We start from the raw sequence: 19976 nt of genomic DNA, 5'->3' as shown, positions 1-19976 counted from the left end.
TTGGATGTCTTAAACTTTTTAATAAACTAGTTTTAAGAGAAAAAAATCTGGTTTTCTTAATATGTAATTTCTAGTCTGATTTATTGAATAAGATCTAACCCCACAAGATAAGGCAAATTTAGAATGTTAACTTCTTATCAAAGCTTCAATATGTTAAGTCTAAGACTGGAAAGATTTGTGTCGGTAGGAGCTGCTACAGTGAAAATTTCTACAATACCAGAAAAAACATATGAAAAAAACGTCGAAGCAGTGCTGCAATTAGATTAGGCAGTTTATTTGTTTTCAGGTGAAAGTTTATATGTTCATAGAACAAACTGGCCCATAATACAAATGAGTTTTGCCTGCAGTGTCTCCCCTTTATGATAAATCAGCTTACTTGAAGAAAATTGTACATATTTTTAGGATACTCTTTGAAGTGTATCGCAGAAAAAAAATAATGATTAAAGTGACCTATTAGTATAACAACAAATAAAAATAAGATGGTCATTTTGCATGCAAAAAGGCTCAAGGAATGAGTGTAAATGGTTTTACCTGCTGGGTTACTTCTGCCTAAATAGCATTTTTTGCTCTTGTGGTCAGAGAACTTTGTCCAGGCCCGCTGAACGTCCAAATCTACTTCAGCAGTACTCCAATGAAGAACTGTACGCAAGGTATCGATTCAGGAGGGATGACATTTCATACTTGTGCAGTGTTCTTCGTCCTTATCTGAAAAGACGGACCATGAGGAGTCATGCCTTGACAGTGGAGGAACAGGTGCTGATTGCTCTGTGTTTCTTTGCCTGTGGCTCATTTTATGAAGTCATTGCAGATGGAATAGCAGTAACAAAAGCCACAGTAGCCCCAGAAGGTCCAGATCTTCCACCACCTTTACCACATCTGCCTGATGAACCAACAGGAAGAGCGGTCAGAAGTGCTTTGGTTGATTTGTATTTTTCCTAAAAGTTCTAGGAATACTTTTGTTTTCCCTTTGTTTATGTTCAGTAAAGCTACTGGATATCTCACATTTGTCTTATGTTTTTATTTTATTACACTAGTCTGTGATGTACTTTTATAAAATGCATCTCTGAATATGAAAGGTCAGTGACAAGGCAATTGTTTAAACAGAGAATTGAAGTAAACATTGACTCCATGCAACAGAAAATATTTTGAATGACTATATAATACTTTTGCTTTTGGTATATTAATTTATCAAAGATCTCTGTAGCCTTAAGATCTACACAACACACATTCTGTCTCCTGTCTGTGACCCTGAGGGCAGGTTGATCCTAGAGGCGGGATGGATTTGAAAATCTCCATACGAGAGGATCAGGATTATCCTGATCCAATCCAGCAAAGTTTTGAAATACCGGGATAGAAGATCCTGATCCATGGATCAGGAAAGTGGGATTTGGAAATCTAGATCAATTTAATCTGGATTTAATTTTTTGAAATACTGGGCCCTGAGGCTTAATATTGTTGAAATTTCACTTATTAAGAAATAAGTGAAATTTGGAATGGTATGTCATAATGTCATAATGCTCTGTGAAAAGATAATTCATTAAACATGAACATTGTCAGAATGTACTTTTTCGCACTAAAACAAAGGGAAATTTTTAGAGTTGTCATTATTTATTGGTTATTGTGTTATAATTTTGCTGGTCCGGCCCATTTGGGATCAAACTGGGCTGAATGTGGCCACTGAACTAAAATGAGACTGGCATCCCTAATCTCAGGGGAGCACTTCGGGGACAGTCCTAACATGGTACTGTACTTCAGCTGCAGTTACACTCCAGTCCACTGGAGGTCGGAAAAAAACCCTCCTGATGCTAACACAGGAAGGACTTGGCTTTGGCTAGTCGAAGAGTTACCAGAGCGAGAGATAAAGCAACAAATTCAACAGTACATACACTGATTTCAAATGGCCGGAACAGCTTCAGTAGCTGGTGAAGTGTTTGTCGATGCCTTGCCATATTTCGACCAAGGTTACGATGCAGCCGGTGTCAGAGAAGCGGTGAGTGAAGCAGGTTTGGTTTGTATCAGAATGGGGAGTTTGCTAACGGCAGCGTGTTAGCTCATCAGGCTGCGTGGAAATGGCACACAGGGAGCACTTGGCAGCAAAATTATTCAGTTTTCTTTATTATATTCAGCTTATTCATTTGTTTAGGGAATTGTGTACCACGAAAGCGTTTCATTAAATTTTGTAATAGCACAGCTTTGACTAAAAGGCCCATGAATGCTTTTTAAAAAAAAGTAATTTTACTAAAACTTTCATAAACTACCATTTAAAAGTTTAGGGTCACTCAGGCATATAAATATAATATCTAAGCCATCTATTTCCAGTTATAATAATCATTCACCACATGAACAATGTCTAGACTGTATTTCTGATTAATTTAGTGTTATCTTCATTGAAAAAAGCATTTCTTTAAAAAATAAGGGCATTTCTCCATTCAAACTTTTGAACGGTAATATATATTTTCCACAGTGTGTCTTCCAATGTTCAGCTCACAGTACTGCAGAGATAGGTAAAATGACCCAACAATGTTTATTGGTTTCAAATTGGTGCTAAAATTTCCACCATTTCTGAATGTCCCTCAGCTTAAACTATCCCCACAGAGCTCTGACCTGAATACGGTCAAAGCTAATAGTAACTTTACCTACATTAGCTGTACGCTAAGGATTTTCCTATTGTTGTGTAGATGTTTCTATTAAAACATTAGAGTGTAATCCACTCAGATGTGCGATGCTATGAAGACACTTGTGTTCACTGTTGCAACCAACAGCAGAACATTTGGTGTGCTGCACTCCAGAAAGTGAATTAAGCTGGTGGACTGAGATGCAGCTGTGATTATGCAATTTTTTTAGGCTGAAGACTATGCATTGGTTGCCTAATTTCAATGTAGAAACTGGATCATATTTATACGATAGGTAAAGCTGGAAAAGCTATCTAGTTGAGGGGAGGTTAGAGAAATGGCATTACTAAGCATCTTCGTATTTTAGCAGGTTTCATTGTACACTTCAAAGCTGATAAGACACACAAAACACAATAAAAAGCATAAACCTTTAAAATGTGGTTATTGTTGCTGTCTGTATTTGAAAGCCTGGTTCTACTGGGAGGTTTTAGAGCTTTTAAGACAAGATAACAGTCTATTAATCCACCAGTGGAAAAATTTGCAATGCTACAGCAGCAAAGAAAGTGCAAACATTTAAGGGAAAATTATAAAGAATAAGCCGAAATTTACATAGTCATAGGTCTGAAAAAAAACATTATTACACATATCTGTGATATTGTACAGATTTTTTGATGGAGGGAAATACTGATAGGGTACTATTATTGCACAGATTGTTCATAAGTAGAAAGGATAAGGAATTAACTTGTTTTCTGTTGTATATAGGAAAGTAGATACAGCACAGGGTTTTCAAAATGCAAAATATTCCTAATTCACATGATATTGTACCAAAGAGATGCATGAACATTTTTTTCTGTGTGCTGGGAGCATAACTAGTTGTACAGTCTAACAGCAGCAGGAAAGAAGGACCTGTGCTATCAAGTGATGGACCGCAGGTGAAGCAGACTGAAGGAGCTGCCCAGTGATGTTAAAGTCTCCTGCAGGGGCTGGGACCTGTCCTCTAACTTTGATGATAGCTTATATATCCTCATGTCTCCCTCCACTGGATCATGGGGACATCCCAGGGCAGAGCTGGCCTTCTTTAACCAGATTGTTCTGTCTCTTCCTGTCTGCTGTGGAAATGCTGCTGCCGCCCCAGCATAGCAGATGGCTGATACCATCACAGTCAAAACAGGACCTCATGAGGTTCCCTGCAATCCAAGAGACCGGAGTCTCCTCAGCAGATAGTCTGCTCTGTCCTTTTCTGTAGAGGGCGTTTGTATTGTCCAACCAGTCCAGTTTAATCAGAATCAGAATGCAGTTTATTGCCAAGTAGGTTTTTACACTTACAAGGAATTTTCTCTGGTGCTCTTGGTGCAAGTACAGATAAAATAAAATAAAACACGATAGTAAGTAAAGAGATGTAAGAAATATGGATAAAATAGACAAGGTATGTACAGTTACTACGCAGTAGTAATTAATATAGTCAACAGAGCTGATTTGCAGTGGCATGGGTAGTTTTTATCAGCGATGCAGCAGAGGGGAAGAAGCTGTTCTTGGGGCGAGAGGTTTTAGTCCTGATGGACTGCAGCCTCCTGCCTGAGGGGAGGGATTCAAAAAGTTTGTGTCCATTGTCCATTGGTGAGAGGGGTCGGCCAAGATCTTGGTTGCACGCCTTAAAAGGCTAGAGGTGTACAGAACCTGGAGAGATGGCAGGTTACATCCGATCACTTTCTCAGCAGAGCGGCTGATGCGCTGCAGCCTGCTCTTGTACCGAACGGTGGCTGCAGGGTACCAGACGGTGATGGAGGAGGAGAGGATGGACTCTATGATGGCCATGTAGAAGTGCACCATCATAGTATTTGGCAGGTTGAACTTCTTCAGCTGCCTGAGGAAGTACATCCTCTGCTGTGCCTTTTTGGTTATGGAGGTGATGTTCATCTCCCACTTCAGGTCCTGGGAGATGATGGATCCCAAAAAGCGGAAAGACTCCACGGTGAGCACTGTGGAGTCAGAGAACTTGATGGGAGCAGGGGGGGCTGTGTTCCTCCTGAAGTCCACCACCATCTCCACTGTCTTCTGGGTGTTGAGCTCCAGGTTGTTCCTGCTGCACCAGGTCACCAAGTTGTCTACCTCCAGTCTGTAAGCAGACTCATCCCCATCAGAGATTAGTCCAATGAGGGTAGTGTCATCTACAACTTCAGGAATTTGACGGACCGGTGCCTGGAGGTGCAGCTGTTGGTGTACAGGGAGAACAGCAGTGGGGAAAGAACACAGCCTTGGGGGGGAGCCGGTACTGATGGTCCTGGTCTCGGAGACTTGCTTCCCCAGCTTCACATGCTGCTTCCTGTCAGACAGAAAGTCTGTGATCCATCTGCAGGTGGAGGCAGACACACTCAACTGGAGGAGCTTGTCCTGGAGCAGGGCAGGGATGACTGTGTTAAAGGCAGAATTGAAATCTGCAAACAGGATCCTGGCGTAGGTTCCTGCTGAGTCCAGGTGCCGCAGAATGAAGTGGAGAGCCAGGTTGACGGAGTCGTCTACAGACCTGTTGGCTCTGTAGGCGAACTGCAGGGGGTCCAGAAGAGGGTCTGTGATGGCTTTTAGGTGAGGAAGCACAAGGCGCTCAAAAGACTTCATCACCACAGAGGTCAGAGCGACAGGTCTGTATTCGTTAAGTCCAGTGGGTCTTGGCTTCTTCGGGACAGGGATGATGGTGAAGGTCTTGAAACAGGCTGGAACGTGGCATGTCTCCAGTGATTCATTGAAGATGTCAGTGAAGACTGGAGACAGTTGATCAGCAAAGTGTTTCAAGGTGGAGGGGGAGACAGTCGGGTCCTGCTGCTTTGCGGGGATTCTGCCTCTTGAATAGCCTGTTAACGTCTCTCTCCTGTATAGTGAGCTGGGTCTCTGGGCTGGGGGGGTCTGGAGTGTTGGACTGTGGGGGACTCTGATCCCCTGCTGGGGTGTGGGGTATGGGGCAGGTGTGAAGAGGTGGGCTGGAGGTGTGAGGTGGGGGGATGGGGTCGTCAGCTGGCCATTGAAGAGGTGGGCTGGAGGTGTGAGGTGGGGGGATGGGGTCGTCAGTTGACCATTGCCTTTTAAAGCGACAGTAGAACTCGTTCAACTGGTTTGCTTGGCGCAGGTCGTTGGTGGAGTGGGGAGACAATGGCTTGTAATTGGTTATTTTTTGCAAGCCTTTCCAGACAGAAGCGGAGCTGTGATCAGAGAACTGTTGTTGGAGTGTCTCTGCATACTGCCGTTTAGCAGCTCTCACTGCTTTGTCAAACTCACGCTTGGCTGCCCTGAAGCTGTCTCTGTCCCCACTTTTGAACGCCCTTTCCTTCTCCAGCCTGAGTGTTCTGAGTTTTGCGGTGAACCAGGGTTTGTTGTTGTTGTAAATCACTCTAGTGCGTGATGTTATACAGCTGTCCTCACAGAAGCTGATGTGTGACGTCACCGCGTCTGTGTATTCGTCCAGGCTGTTGGTGGAAGTCCTAAAAACATCACAGTCAGAGTCCAAGCAATGTTCAGGTGAACACTCAGATACTGTCACCATTTCAGTGTCCATTTCCTGGATGCTCACTGGTGTTGGCTGAGAGGGTGTGAACCTGCGGAAGTCCACCACCAGTGCTTTGGTTTTTCCAGAACTGGACAGGGATGACAACAGGTGGTTCACAACAACAGGCAGTTCACAACACCCTTGTCAGAAGTGTTGATGAGGGGAAGAGGTTCATTAGGGGCACTGTGTGGTGGGGGGTGCAGGTGAGGCAGTATACAGGTGGTATGTATAGACGGTGGGGGTAGCAGGGCAGGGGTAGGGGCAGAAGTCGTTTGCCCACTCCTTGTCTTCCCCACACTGGGGGTGGGGTTCTTTGTGGCCGGGGTTGGCTTCCAAACCCCACAGATGTTGTTCTGCTGCAGCTGCTTCTCCATTCTCATCCTATAACTTTGCTTTTCTTTCCTCATCCTCAGCTCCCTTTTAGTGGCAGGAATAACTTTCCTGGTGTCAGATTTATCATTTTGCTCTTTAAAGGTCATGGTAAATGTCCTGCATCCCTCCAAATTGTTCTGTATTACCACAGTACAATAACAATGCAACAAAACAACACACCCTATGTGACTGCAATGCAAAATATATTTTCACGACCAAAATGATACAATATGACCATTTTGCTTGGTGGGTTATCCAGCCCTACAGTTGGACATTGTCTTATTACCCTGTATTTGTGAAAGCAGTGTATTGGGCCTCTGTAAGGAACCAGTCATACCGCTTGGGAACATTTACTCTCCCTTCCAAAAGTATTGGAACAGTGCGGCCAATTCCTTTATTTTTGCTGTACACTGACAACATTTGGGTTTGACATCAAATGATGAATATGAGACAAGAGATCAACATTTCAGCTTCTATTTGCAGGTATTTACATCTGAATCTGATACACAACTTAGAAGATAGCAACCTTTGTTTGAACCCACTCATTGTTTTATGTAGGCAAAAGTATTGAAGCATGTGGCTGACAAGTGTGTTTGGGAAATCAATCAGGGCCGTCGCACAAATATTGGCCACAGTCAGTACACCTTTTTAATGTCCTGAAAAAGAAAGGAACCACTGGTGTACTAAGAAACAGATGTTGAACGGGTAGACCAAGGGAAACAGCAGCAGGTCAGGACTGAAACATTGTGAGAGCTGTAAAGAAATGCCTGAAAACAACTATTGGTGACATCAGCAAGGCAAGGCAAATTTATTTATATAGCACATTTCAACAACGATGCGATTCAAAGTGCTTTACAAAGACATTAAGAACAGAGGATGATGATTATTAAAAGAAAAACAAAAGAAAGCATTTATGAAATCATTAAAAAAAAAGTCAGAACAGTAAAAAGATCAAAAACAGAAGTCAGAAAAAACAAGGGCAATTATTAAAAGAAAAACAGAACCGTAAAAAGATCAAAAAAACAAGAGTCAGAAAACAAGGGCTGTTTAAAATAACTGTCATAAAATAAGAGTTAAAATAACTGTTAAAAGTAACTGTCATAAAATAAGGTTTAAAATACTTTAATCAAAAGCAGCTGAGAACAGGTATGTCTTAAGAATGGATTTAAATGTGCTGAGAGTTTCAGCTGATCTACAGTTTTCTGGGAGTTTGTTCCATATATATGGGGCATAGAAGCTGAATGCAGCTTCTCCGTGTTTGGTTTTTACTCTAGGAACTACTAGAAGATCTGATCCAGATGACCTGAGTGGTCTGGGTGGTTCATACTGAGTCAGGAGGTCTCTGATGTATTTTGGTCCTAGACCATTTAAAGCTTTGTAGACCAGCAGCAGGACTTTAAAATCTACCCTCTGAGTGACAGGAAGCCACTGTAAGGACTTTAAAACTGGAGTGATATGATCTCTTTTCTTGGTTTTAGTGAGGACTCGGGCAGCAGAATTTTGAATCTGCTGCTGTTGTTTGAGTGTTTTTTTTAGGTAGACCTGTAAAGATACTGTTACAGTAATCAAGTCGACTGAAAATAAATGCATGGACTAGCTTTTCCAGGTCCTGCTGAGACATCAGCCCTTTAATTCTTGAGATATTTTTTAAGTGATAGTAAGCTGACTTTGTAACTGCTTTAATGTGTTTTCCAAAACTGAGTTCTGAGTCCATCACCACACCCAGATTTCTGGCCTGGTCTGCAGTTTTTAACTGTAAAGACTGAAGCTCTAGGCTCACCTTTAATCGCTCTTCCTAGGCTCCAAAAACCATTACCTCAGTTTTGTCTTTATTTAACTGAAGAAAATTTTGACACAGCCACTCATTTATCTGTTCAATACACTTTCCCAGCACCTGCATAGGGCCATGGTCTCCTGGGGACATTGTAATGTAGATCTGTGTGTCAGCTGCATAGCTATGGTAACTTACATTATTGTTTTCAATAATCTGAGCCAGTGGGAGCATATAGATGTTAAACAGAAGAGGCCCCAGGATCGAACCTTGGGGAACTCCACATGTAATTACTGTCTGCTCAGACGTGAAGTTACCTATAGACACAAAGTAATTCCTATTCTTTAGGTAAGATTTGAACCAGTTGAGTACTGTGCTGGATAGTCCCACCCAGTTCTCCAGTCGGTTAAGTAGTATATTGTGGTCGACTGTGTCAAACGCAGCACTCAGATCCAGCAGGACTAGGACCGACATCCTGCCGCTGTCTGTTTAAGCGGATGTCATTAATTACCTTGATGAGAGCCGTCTCAGTGCTGTGGTGCTGTCGAAAACCTGACTGAAAAACATTGAAGCTGTTATTTTTTTATTAGGTAATTGTTTAGCTGTTGAAAAACTGCTTTTTCAATGATCTTACTTAAAAATGGGAGATTAGAGATTGGTCTGTAGCTATTCATTTGTAACTTGTTGAGGCTGCTCTTTTTTAAAAGTGGTGTAATCACAGCAGTTTTTAAAGCCTGAGGAAAAACACCTGACATAAGAGACAAGTTCACAATCCATAAAAGATCTGCCAGCAGTACTTGGGAGACTTTTTTGAGAAACCTTGTTGGCAGAATATCCAGACAGCAGGAGGAGGAGTTTAGTTGATGTATAATGTCCTCCAGGTTTTTGTGATTAATAGGATTAAATTGCGTCATGGTGTTTAAAATGGTTTTACGCTGACACAGGGCATATCCTGAACCTACTGTGGGGGCACTAACTGCTTGTCTAATGTTTTGGATTTTCTCTATAAAGAATGATGCAAAGTCGTTGCAGGCCCTGGTAGAATGCAGCTCCGGGGCTACTGACACACGAGGGTTTGTTAGTCTGTCCACGGTAGCAAATAAGGCTCGTGTACTGTGACTGTTTTTGGTGATTATATCTGCGAAATAAGATTGTCTTGCATTTCTAAGTTGTAAATTGTAAGTCCACAGTTTCTCTTTGTAAATGTCATAATGAACCTGGAGTTTTGATTTTCGCCATCTACGTTCAGCTTTCCTACACTCTCTTTTGCCATTTCTGACCAGTGTGGCATTTCTCCATGGAGATTTTTTTCTTACCAGAGATAACTTTCACCTTAGTTGGAGCAATGGCATCCATAATGTTTACAATTTTAGCATTAAAACTACCTATCAGCTCATCGACTGAAGCCCCAGATAGAGCTGGTGTAGAAGAAAAAGCCTGGTTAAATATTTCAGAGGTGTTTTCAGTAATACACCGTTTTTTGGTTACCTCCGTGAAAGTTGCTGACTGCACCGAGACAGTGCTCTCAAAGAAAACACAGGAATGATCAGAAAGACCAACGTCAGACACTGTAACATTGGAAATACTCAGACCCTTGGAGATAAGTAGGTCTAACGTATGCCCTTTGTCATGTGTGGCCTCTGTTACATGCTGAACCAGCCCAAAGTTGTCAGGAGTGTTACGTACATAGATCTATAGTCCCTCTGCCCTGAGGATTGTCAATATGGATGTTAAAGTCGCCAGCAATAATTACACAGTCAAAATCAATGCAGATCATAGACAGCAGTTCACTAAAATCATCAAAAAGGTTTGCACAGTATTTAGGAGGCCTGTAAACATTAAGTAGCACAACTCGAGATGAGGACTTCAGTTGAAGGGCTATGTACTCAAACGAGGAGAAATGTTCAAAGGATAACTGCTGATATTGAAAAGATTCTTTGAATAAAATTGTAACACCGCCCCCTCTCTTGTGCACCCTGGCCTCACTGATAAAACTGAAGTTGGGAGGGGTCGACTCGATGAGAACAGCTGTACTGTTATTTTGGTCTAACCAAGTTTCAGTTAAAAACATAAAATCAAGATTGTGCTCAATAATAAAATCATTAATTAAAAATGTCTTCCCAGCTAAAGATCTAATGTTTAATAGAGCCATCGTTAATGTTTGAGGAGTTTTGCCTGCCATGTGAGCGGAAGATGTTTGTGGTTCACAAATAATATGTAATGTATTTAAAAACTTTTTCTTTCTGTGTCTTGACATAGCCACCTTTCTTTTTCTGTTGCCTACTAGGACAGAAATACTGGTTGCCTGATTTCCATAAGGCCCCGGCTTTTCCTGGTTGATGACATTAATATCAGCTTTGAAGCCTGGACCTGGCACATATCAGACATCAGAAACAACTGAATTTTCAAAGACAAGACTAGTTGGCAAGCATATGGGATTTCGGCGTGGTGTCAGTTTTGTTCCAGCATTAACACGCCTTTTCATGTCATCTGTGAAATCCAGATGAGTAGGGGAAGGAGAGAGACTGGCTGGGGAGGGTAAGGAGTTAGGGGAGGTTTCCTCTTGCTGTGGGGGTGAAGATGGACAGTGGTCTGTTGGATGAATGGCAGGAGGCGATGATGTAGTTGAGGCCTCTCTCTGAGTCCCTTGTTGCCCTTGATCTGTTGGATGAGGGGCAGGAGGCGATGATGTAGTTGAGGCCTCTCTCTGGGTCCCTTGTTGTCCTTGATCTGTTGGATGAGGGGCAGGAGGTGGTGACGTAGTTGAGGCCTCTTCCTGGGTTTCTTGTTGTCTTTGATCTGTTGGATGAGGGGCAGGAGGTGGTGACATAGTTGGGGCCTCTTCCTGGGTTCCTTGTTGTCCTTGGTCATTCCTTATCTCCAGCAGCAACAGTTCTTCTCCAGCGTGCTGTGCAATCTGTTGTTTTGAATGTCCTTGGCTTTTATCTCTGACTGTGGCTGGTGTCTGACGCACGGAGTAGAAAATGTTTGAGCACAGTAGCAGCAGTCCTGATCTGTTAAGGAAAATTCCATTTGCCTTAAAGAGGTGTCTGCGTTCCCAAAAGATGTTGAAATTGTCAATGAAGTTTATTGATTGAGCAGCACATGTAGCTTTGAGCCATCTGTTTAGCAGCATCAGCCTGCTAAATTTCTCATCTCCTCTCCGGACTGTAGGTCATGGACCGCTCACATAAACAACAGGTTTCAGACCTCTGACTCTGTTCAGCAGATCCATGAAGTCCTGTTTCAGCACTTCTGACTGCTGCTTCTCTGCGTCGAGGGCTCCCGTATGTATGACAAGGGATTTAGCTGTGGGATGCTCAGCAGTGATCCTCATAATTTTCTTAGAAATGTCAGACACCGTATCATTGTTAAAGCACAACACTTTGGTGCTTTTTTTGCTACAAAAGTTCTTTAGCTCATTCATAGCTCTGTCACCCACTATCAGAGTTTGAGGCCCAGTAGTAAGCTCTTTCCTCAACCTTTTTGGCTCAGCAGCTAGCTCATTCTGCAGCCTTTTAGTGCCATACCTTAGTCATCTTTCAGGAGATGAACTCTTTTGGGGGGTGTCAGAATCTTGTTGCAGTACAGCAAACCTGTTCTCCAACTGAACCTCTGTTTCTTGGTTTTGTTTACTCTTATTCCTGGTTGTAGCCACTGTCCAGGGCTCTTTACTTCTCTGTATTGGTGTGGAGGAGATATTGCTACAGGATGGCAGAGCCGGCCAACCAGTTTCGTCACTAATCTCTGTGTGTTGGATTCTGCCTGTAGCCTGCCTTTCCATATCAGCTGTATTCATACCTGAGGTCTGCTTTGGCTTTGCTTCAAGCAAGTTCCAGGGAGTACTGCTGGCTGATATGTGGCTGTTTCAACAGGCCTCCTCGTCCTTGGCAGTGGTGCTAATTAGCTGTCTGTTAGCCTTCTCTTGTCCACTGCTTTGAATCGCTGGTAGAGTGGTCTCGTTTCCATAATGTCCATTAACCTCCATATTCACTTCCAATCGGTGCATTTTCATTTCCAGGACTGTTATCTTCTGGAGGAGTTTGTGATAATCATTCATGGAAACGGGAGGCAACTTGCTGCTAGTTAGCACTTGCTAGTATCTCGGAACGACGGGCCGGCTGCCCAGACACAAGTGATCGGAGGCCGCCTTGTCCTCCCGCAGAAAAGCGCTCACAAACCTCGACTTCGGTCCGTAATCCACGTCAGTCTGGGTTCGCTGTGAGATTCTTGTTGCTTCTCAAGAGAGAAGCAATGCTGAATAAAGTGCGAGCTGTGTAGTTAGCTGTGTATTAGCCTGTATTAGCCTGTATTAGCAGAGATAGAGACGGAGAGAGGAAAAATGCGACCGCCTCCGACGAGAGCATCAGCAACAACCTCCAGAGGACAGGAGTGAAGGAATCACAATCTTGGACTGGACCCGAATAACTGAATATTCGGATGTTATGGTGGTAACTGAATGTGTATTTTGAGATCCGAATAGTCGGACACCCCGCCCGTCAGACGCTACGATCAGAGTTTTGGGATATTCATCATTAATCGGGACTGAATATCTGGAGCCCAAAAATTGCTATTTGGCCAGTCCTAGTAATGCCAAGGCTTGGGCTACCTCTGGGACAGGCTTGTTAATCTTCATTGATGATGTAGCACATAATGGCAGCAGCAAAATGAACTCGGAAATCTACAGAAACATTTTGTCTGCCAATTTAAAGAAAGATACAACCAAACTGACTGGAGAGCATTCATTGTGCAGGACGACAATGACCCAAAACACACAAAACCAACAAAGGAGTTCATCAGGGGTGAAAAGTGGAAGGTTTTAGACTGGCCAAGTCAATCTCCAGACTTAAACCCAATAGAGCTGCTTTTTACCTGCTAAAGAAGGAGACTAAACTGAAGGGAGGAACCCCCTCAAATAAATAACAACTGAAAGAGGCTGAAGTGAAAGCCTGAAAAAGCATCACAAAAGAAGAATGCAAAAGCTTGGTGATGTCAATAGGTCACAGGCTTGATGCTGTTATTGCAGGCCAATGATTATTTACTGATTCACTTTAATCTATTTTAAGTTCATCTGTTCCAACAGTTTTGCTCACCTAACAATTAGGTGTTTTATTACAAATAAGGCTATCTTCTAAATTGTGTATCGGATCCAGATGCAAATCCCTGGGAATTAAAGCTGAAATGTTGATCTCTTGCCTCATTGTCTTCATTTGATGTCAAACCTAAATTTATTCAGTCTACAGCAAAAATAAAGGAACTGGTATCAGTGTTCCAATGCTTTTGGACAGCGGATAGCGGGCAAAGCATAGGAGTAGTTTGTAACAGGAGAAAGACGAGTGAGAAAAGCATGAATCTCTTAAATAGGTCTTTCTTGCCTAATTTTAAAAATCTTCATCTAGTAAGAATCAGAGTTTTTCCACTGTTTCCTTAAGTTAACAGCTTTGGTCCATGTCAAAATGTGGTTACAGCTTAAACAACCTAACTCAGAATGATTTCACTACTTTTAGTAATGTTCATTTTGCAGCTCTGCAGACTGTTGTAATATGTCATAGGCGAGGCTGACGTCACAGCAGATCCCACTAATAGAAAGGCTATCTGAGCTGTGCTGCGATGACACTCCCATAGGAATATGGAGTCACCTGTCACTGCTTCATTTGCCTGCAAAGAACATTTACTCATTTAGAGGTTAATGACTTCACTTCAACCTGACTCTTTTAATAGACATCTGAAGGCCACAAAAATGCTACCAAACTACGTTTTGACTATTGTTTTCATTAAGATTTTATACTTTTAGTATTTACTGCTTCAAAAATAAGGTCTCTACCATCTGCTCACCTCCCTGCATTTCTTCAGTCATTTGCTGAAGCTGAAGAAATACACACACTACCGTTCAAAAGTTTGCCGTCACTTAGAAATGTCCTAAAGTAGTTTTTTTTTTTCAATGAAGATAACATCAAATGAATCAGAAATACAGTCTAGACATTGTTAATGTGGTAAATGACTATTCTAGCTGGAAAAAGCTGATTTTTAATGGAATATCTCCATAGGGGTACAGAGGAACATTTCCAGCAACCATCACTCCTGTGTTCTAATGCTACATTGTGTTAGCTAATGGTATTGAAAGGCTAATTGATTAGAAAACCCTTGTGTGGTTATGTTAGCACATGAATAAAAGTGTGTGTTTTCATGGAAAACATGAAATTGTCTGGATGACCCCAAACTTTTGAATGGTAGTGTACATATTTTGTGTTAAGCTATGTGAAGTGGAGGGACTTCTTACAATTAATACCAGCATTTGATGTTGAGTCTCTTTAGTTTCCCTTAAGACACATCTCATGTCGTCATCTTGACATGTTAAAGTCCTAATGTTTCATCCGTCTTTGTATTAACAGGACAGAATATATTAAAAATGGTTGCTACACGATGGAACCCCCCACATTCTCTCTCTTTCTGAGCTTGGATTTTTACGTACTTGGACATTGCTGACTTGGAGTTGTCGACAGCCAAAGTTCATGGAGCCAAAGACTCGGCTATTAAAGCTTGGTCCTCCTTACTAATTAGTCTGCGTGAGATGCAGATTTAGTGTTCAAATATCTTGCTGTCTTTGTTTGCCTGTATTGGATCCAGGTGATGGGTAATTTAATTGAATTTATTTCATTTTATTCTAGTTCTTTTCTTTTATTATTCATAGATATGTTACCTCTGTGTTCTAGTCGTTGTGTTCTGGTTGAATAAATAAGTGGCTTTGTATTTTTTTTCATGGAAAACGAATGAAATAAAATAAAAAAATTGGTCACAAAAGACAGGATATATTAAACGAAAAATGTCAAAATCTGTCTTTTTACAGCAGGTAAATATAACGGTTAACAACAGGCTGTCAGAATGCAATATTTCAACATGACAGAACTGATAGATTAATTTCTTGAATGGCTAAAGGTTCAGTGTCTTTTTCCATTTAAACACAATAAACTGGAAAGTGTGCCTTTAACCAGCAGAATCTGTTTTGTGTGTCTCCTTGAAAGATTATTATCCAAGTTGGGTCAGTATGCTCTTTCTGATGCTTCTCTGCCCTGCCAAAATCAAGTTAATTAGTAAACGGCAAATGTGTTTGAATAACCAGATGTTTGTCTGCTCTGTAAGGTCGACTTACAAATTACTCGTAGGAGTTAGTGTTTAAACTGTAACACAAAGGGGAAAAAAATAAAACTTCCAGTAGATGCAGGTGCTTTATGATGTGCAAAATCCTGTTTTTATCCTTTAGGCTGCAGCTCTTGTTGAAGAGGAGACCAGAAGGTATCGACCTACAAAGAACTACCTGAGCTACCTGCCCACTCCTGACTTCTCTACGTTTGAGGTGATGAACTCATCTGACCTCTGACTATATAGTTTCAACCAGTGACACAGAAATAATCGTACTTGTTTTTTTCTTTTCACCATTCAGACAGAAATAATGAGGAATGAGTTTGAGCGGTTGGCAGCTCGGCAGCCCATGGATCTCCTGAGCATGAAGAGGTATACCTTTGTAGCACAACTACACTAGACTTTAAGCATGTGCCTAAAGAAAACTGAGGCACCACCTTTGGATGTGAAGGATGGACATATCAAAAGATAGGGTTAGGGAAGTGATTTTTTTATTTTTTTTGGAAGTGGGCATCCATGAAGTTTAGCGATGACCAATTCTTTAATTTCGGCTGATACCATTTGGTCGTCCAGAACAGGGGTTGTCCATGACACTGCCTGTTTCTTTAAACTTTTTAGCCACCTTTGCCACTGTGGAAAAGTCAAGTGGAATCCACCTTGGATGACGGGGATTTAATTCATCTGCTATCTTTCAATATGTCCATCCTTCACATCCACTAGTGAAGCACCAGTTCAACGCCTTCTTCTTTCAACAAGCCATATTTAATCTCTGGAGGCAAAAAAAATTATAGTTAATGAGATTTTCTATGTGGCCAGACTTTAGGGACACCCTGTAGAACCATGACAGTCATAGCTGTAGATCTGCTGGTACATCTGGGCGTATTTGACGGATGGAGAAACTGTCTTTTTTGCACACAATTCACCTGGTCTTGAACAGGTCATGTGAGAGTAGCTGCAGAGGCCACATGGAGGGAGAGGTGAAGGTGTTTTCCTTTTCCCCATCCTTCTCCATCTTCTTTCCTACTCTGCAGCAGAGATAGCCCAAAAGGTCACAAAGCGGTTTCATGTCCTGTTATTTTTTATTGAGTTAAAGTGTGAAGCCTTGTTTTTATTTGGCCAGTGTTGATTCTGACATATTCAGAGACATATTTTTGGCATGTCGGGACAGTCTCCTCTATATTTTACCTCCCAACCTTCCTGCAGAGCAAAAGTCTCTGAGGCTACATCTCCACTAATCTTTTCATTTTAAGGTGATGTCCAACCAGACAGTTGTTTTCACACCATTTTGTAGATAGCCTCTGTATTGGCATGCCTTAAATTCACACCACATGACCGTTCATGTCCACTTTGCAGCTGTAAACAGGAAGGAAGGGGCTGACTCAAAAGCAGTGGTGAAAAGTTAAACTAGAGAAATGAGCAGTGGGTCAATGTTGAGCCTGAGTTTTCAGTATCATGAAGGTGGCTCTGTTTTAACCTGCTGGATGATCATGGTATCTGATGCTGCCCTGCTCTCAAGGAGGTTCTGTTCAAAGTTTAGGGTTGAACCAACTCTTGAGTATCATTTTTAAAGGAAGTTTGAAGTTTAAGAGCTCTAATGTGCAGCTGTCACACTAGAAAAAATACTCCGCCAAGGCTGCTCAGTCGTCGTATGATTTCCGATGGTTAAGTCCCAATAAGTCCACGCCAGTCGATATGGGATCACAATCATGTGATCGTCAGCAGGCAGCTGATGTAGTGTTCACTTGTCATAGTTACAGTGACGCTGTGCTGCTATCTCGAAATGATACATACATTTTTTAACAAATCTGTGGATTGAGACTATAGGTTGCATCACTGCCAAAATCTAATCACTTGGTCCTTGTGTCATTTCTGACCTTCCTTGAAAATTTCATCCAAATCCGTTATTCCGTTTTTGAGTAATGTTGCTAACAGACATACAGGCAAACAAACATACACCAGTCGTCACATAACTCCGTTGTTCCTTGGCAGAGTAATAAGTGGCTGCAAAAACTCAGGGTATTAATGTTCTGATGGCATTCCTCTCTTGCAGTTGCAGTAACAGCAATTTTTACTGTAACATTTTTTTTAAAAAGTATTCTTCATCGCTCTTCCTGACAACAACCTGTTCCTCTTGACGGAAGTAGGCAGCATGCCATCAGTCTGCTTTGTGTAGAAAAGTCAAATGACATCAATAGCCTCTTGTATTTGAGCACAGAGCATGATGGGGGAGGGGGGATGGTTATCAAATCAAATTGATAACCACGGTCATGGTACACATCCGCTCTGATAGAGGTTTTCAGATTTGTTGAGCCACCTAACATACAGTAAACCTGTCTATGTTGAACTTGCATTGTAGCTGTGAATCCAAGAGATTTTCTTAGCAGCTAAAAAGCTGCTAGCAGAGACAACAAGGTCGGCGGTGGCTGTCATTTGTTTTCTGTACAGAATTTGTTTTCCTAAAATTATAGAATGAGTATTTTATTAAAATCATATTTTTAAAACTCTCCTTAGTTCCAATCTTGAACATTTCTTCTGTTTTCTTTTTTTTTCTGTGTAGATATGAGCTGCCAGCGCCCTCATCAGGACAGAAGAATGACATCACTGCCTGGCAGGAGTGTGTGAACAACTCCATGGCCCAGCTGGAGCATCAGGCAGTCCGCATTGAAAACCTGGAGCTCATGTCGCAGTATGGAACCAATGCATGGAAAGTCTACAATGAGTAAGTGACAGCCGCCTTTTCTTTACTGATATCAGCTTGTTGTATAATTAGCCTTTAGGCTGCTAATGTGTTGTCTTGGCTTCCTTCTTCAGTAACTTAGCGTTCATGATTGAGATGGCACAAAAGGAACTTCACAAATTCAGGTAAATGATCACTAGACGTTTTTTCCCACTCAAAATGCTATTCTGTCTATTTTAATATTTACCAATATATTTATTTTGGTACACAGAAAGCAAATTCAAGATTTGAACTGGCAGCGTAAGAATGATCAGCTGGCAGCGGGAGCCAAACTGCGAGAGCTGGAGTCTAAGTATGCTGTTTTAAAAACATAAAACTTGTCAGTGTACAGAGGTAAAGTGTGGGTTAGATTCCCCTGTGTCTTAACATCTATATTTGTCCTTCAACAGCTGGGTGTCTCTGGTAAGTAAGAACTATGAGATAGAACGGGCTATCGTCCAGCTGGAAAACGAAGTCACTCAGCTCAGACAACAGCAGGGGGACGAGAACAAAGAGAACATCCGACAGGACTTCTAGAGCAGCAGCTTCCACCATCACAGCACTGGTCCTCAAACTGATGATCCAGTTGGACAGTTTTCATCTGGTTTTTAAATGGCTGACTGTACAATGGACGCAGCCCAAGACGGCAAAGTTCCCTGTATGGAGAAGATTTAATTATGTCATGCAGTGACAGAAGGAGTTTCTCATGAACCTCAGGTAGCAGCACACATTTTTACCAGACTTTAAACCTACTGCAAAGGCAGAGGTGGAATATAGTGTTTCTAAGTGGACCTTTCCACAGACCTTTAAAGCAAGATTATGTAGATTTTACACCAACATATAACACATTTATTACACTTCAGTCAAGGGTTTTACTGCTGTAGCTTCCAGTCTGATATGACTGGTAGCTTGTTTGTTTATGCTAACGTATGCTAGCGACTTTCCATGGACTTCGCAGTGTACTTGACATTATTGAGTCAGTCTGCTCTCTTTTAGGTTCTTTCCCTCTCCTGCCACTGCTATGCTAGCATTAGCTTTCAACATCATTCCATAAATGCCTCAATATGTTGTTCAGCCAAAGTTTCACAGTCTTGGTTTAAAATGTAGTGAATATACCTGCATGTTAGTCTTTAAAGTTGCCTTCCAGCAGATGACTGCGTTTGGAATAAGTGTACATATTGTAGTTTGCCAAGTCTGTTGAGGATGATGATCTTTGTAAACCCAACCTTGTCATTTGCTATACTTTTAATAAAACAAAAAACTTTTCTTGTATTTCTTGTGTTCATTTATTCTTGTAGTTCTGCTAGTGATCAATGCCGTGTATATATGTTTATTTTTAAATCAAGATATAGCATGACTTTTTACAATTTAAAGCTCAGTTTGAAATCGTTTTTTTATAGCATTAATTTTAATTTCTGTTGAGTTCTTACGTTGCTGATGCTCAGTTTTGTACATCTTCAGTCAATAGATCTGTTTCTGTATGACATTAAAGTGCAATATATTCAAACTGATGTCATAGTTCCTCTATAATAGACAGCCTCTGAGTCAAAAGCAAATATCTTAAGTTAGCTTTGAGCATCTTTTCCACAGAGTTCTCATTAACGCCTGCAGCAGTAGCTGTGGCCCTGCAGCACGTTCAGCTAAAGGACTGGTCAGATATAGCATAATTCTGAAATTTCATTCATCAAATTCTAAAAACACAAACATCACACTTGTCAGACAGAGCCATCAGGACACAGGTTTACACGGTAGTACATTCAATGATAAGGCCTCCTGCATCTACCTAGGTTTAATAATTATTACACCCCCCTCTCTTTTTTTTCATAC

General features: G+C 41.5%; 1 protein-coding gene across 1 annotated transcript; it reads left to right on the top strand.

Moving 5' to 3' along the window:
• The first annotated feature begins 1800 nt into the window (after positions 1-1800).
• Positions 1801-19421, top strand: bcas2 (BCAS2 pre-mRNA processing factor). The gene is made up of 7 exons (XM_022215884.2): positions 1801-1990; positions 15555-15647; positions 15735-15805; positions 17991-18152; positions 18245-18295; positions 18382-18462; positions 18560-19421. Exons 1-7 carry the CDS (start codon positions 1898-1900, stop codon positions 18684-18686), a joined length of 678 nt encoding a protein of 225 aa, XP_022071576.1. The 5' UTR covers positions 1801-1897; the 3' UTR covers positions 18687-19421.
• The last annotated feature ends 555 nt before the right edge of the window (positions 19422-19976 follow it).

This window comes from Acanthochromis polyacanthus, chromosome 6 (assembly GCF_021347895.1).
Source record: "Acanthochromis polyacanthus isolate Apoly-LR-REF ecotype Palm Island chromosome 6, KAUST_Apoly_ChrSc, whole genome shotgun sequence".
In the NCBI taxonomy this organism is placed as follows: domain Eukaryota; kingdom Metazoa; phylum Chordata; class Actinopteri; family Pomacentridae; genus Acanthochromis; species Acanthochromis polyacanthus.
The sequence above is the reverse complement of the archived record's forward strand: the minus strand, read 5'-3'. Positions and strand labels throughout refer to the sequence as shown.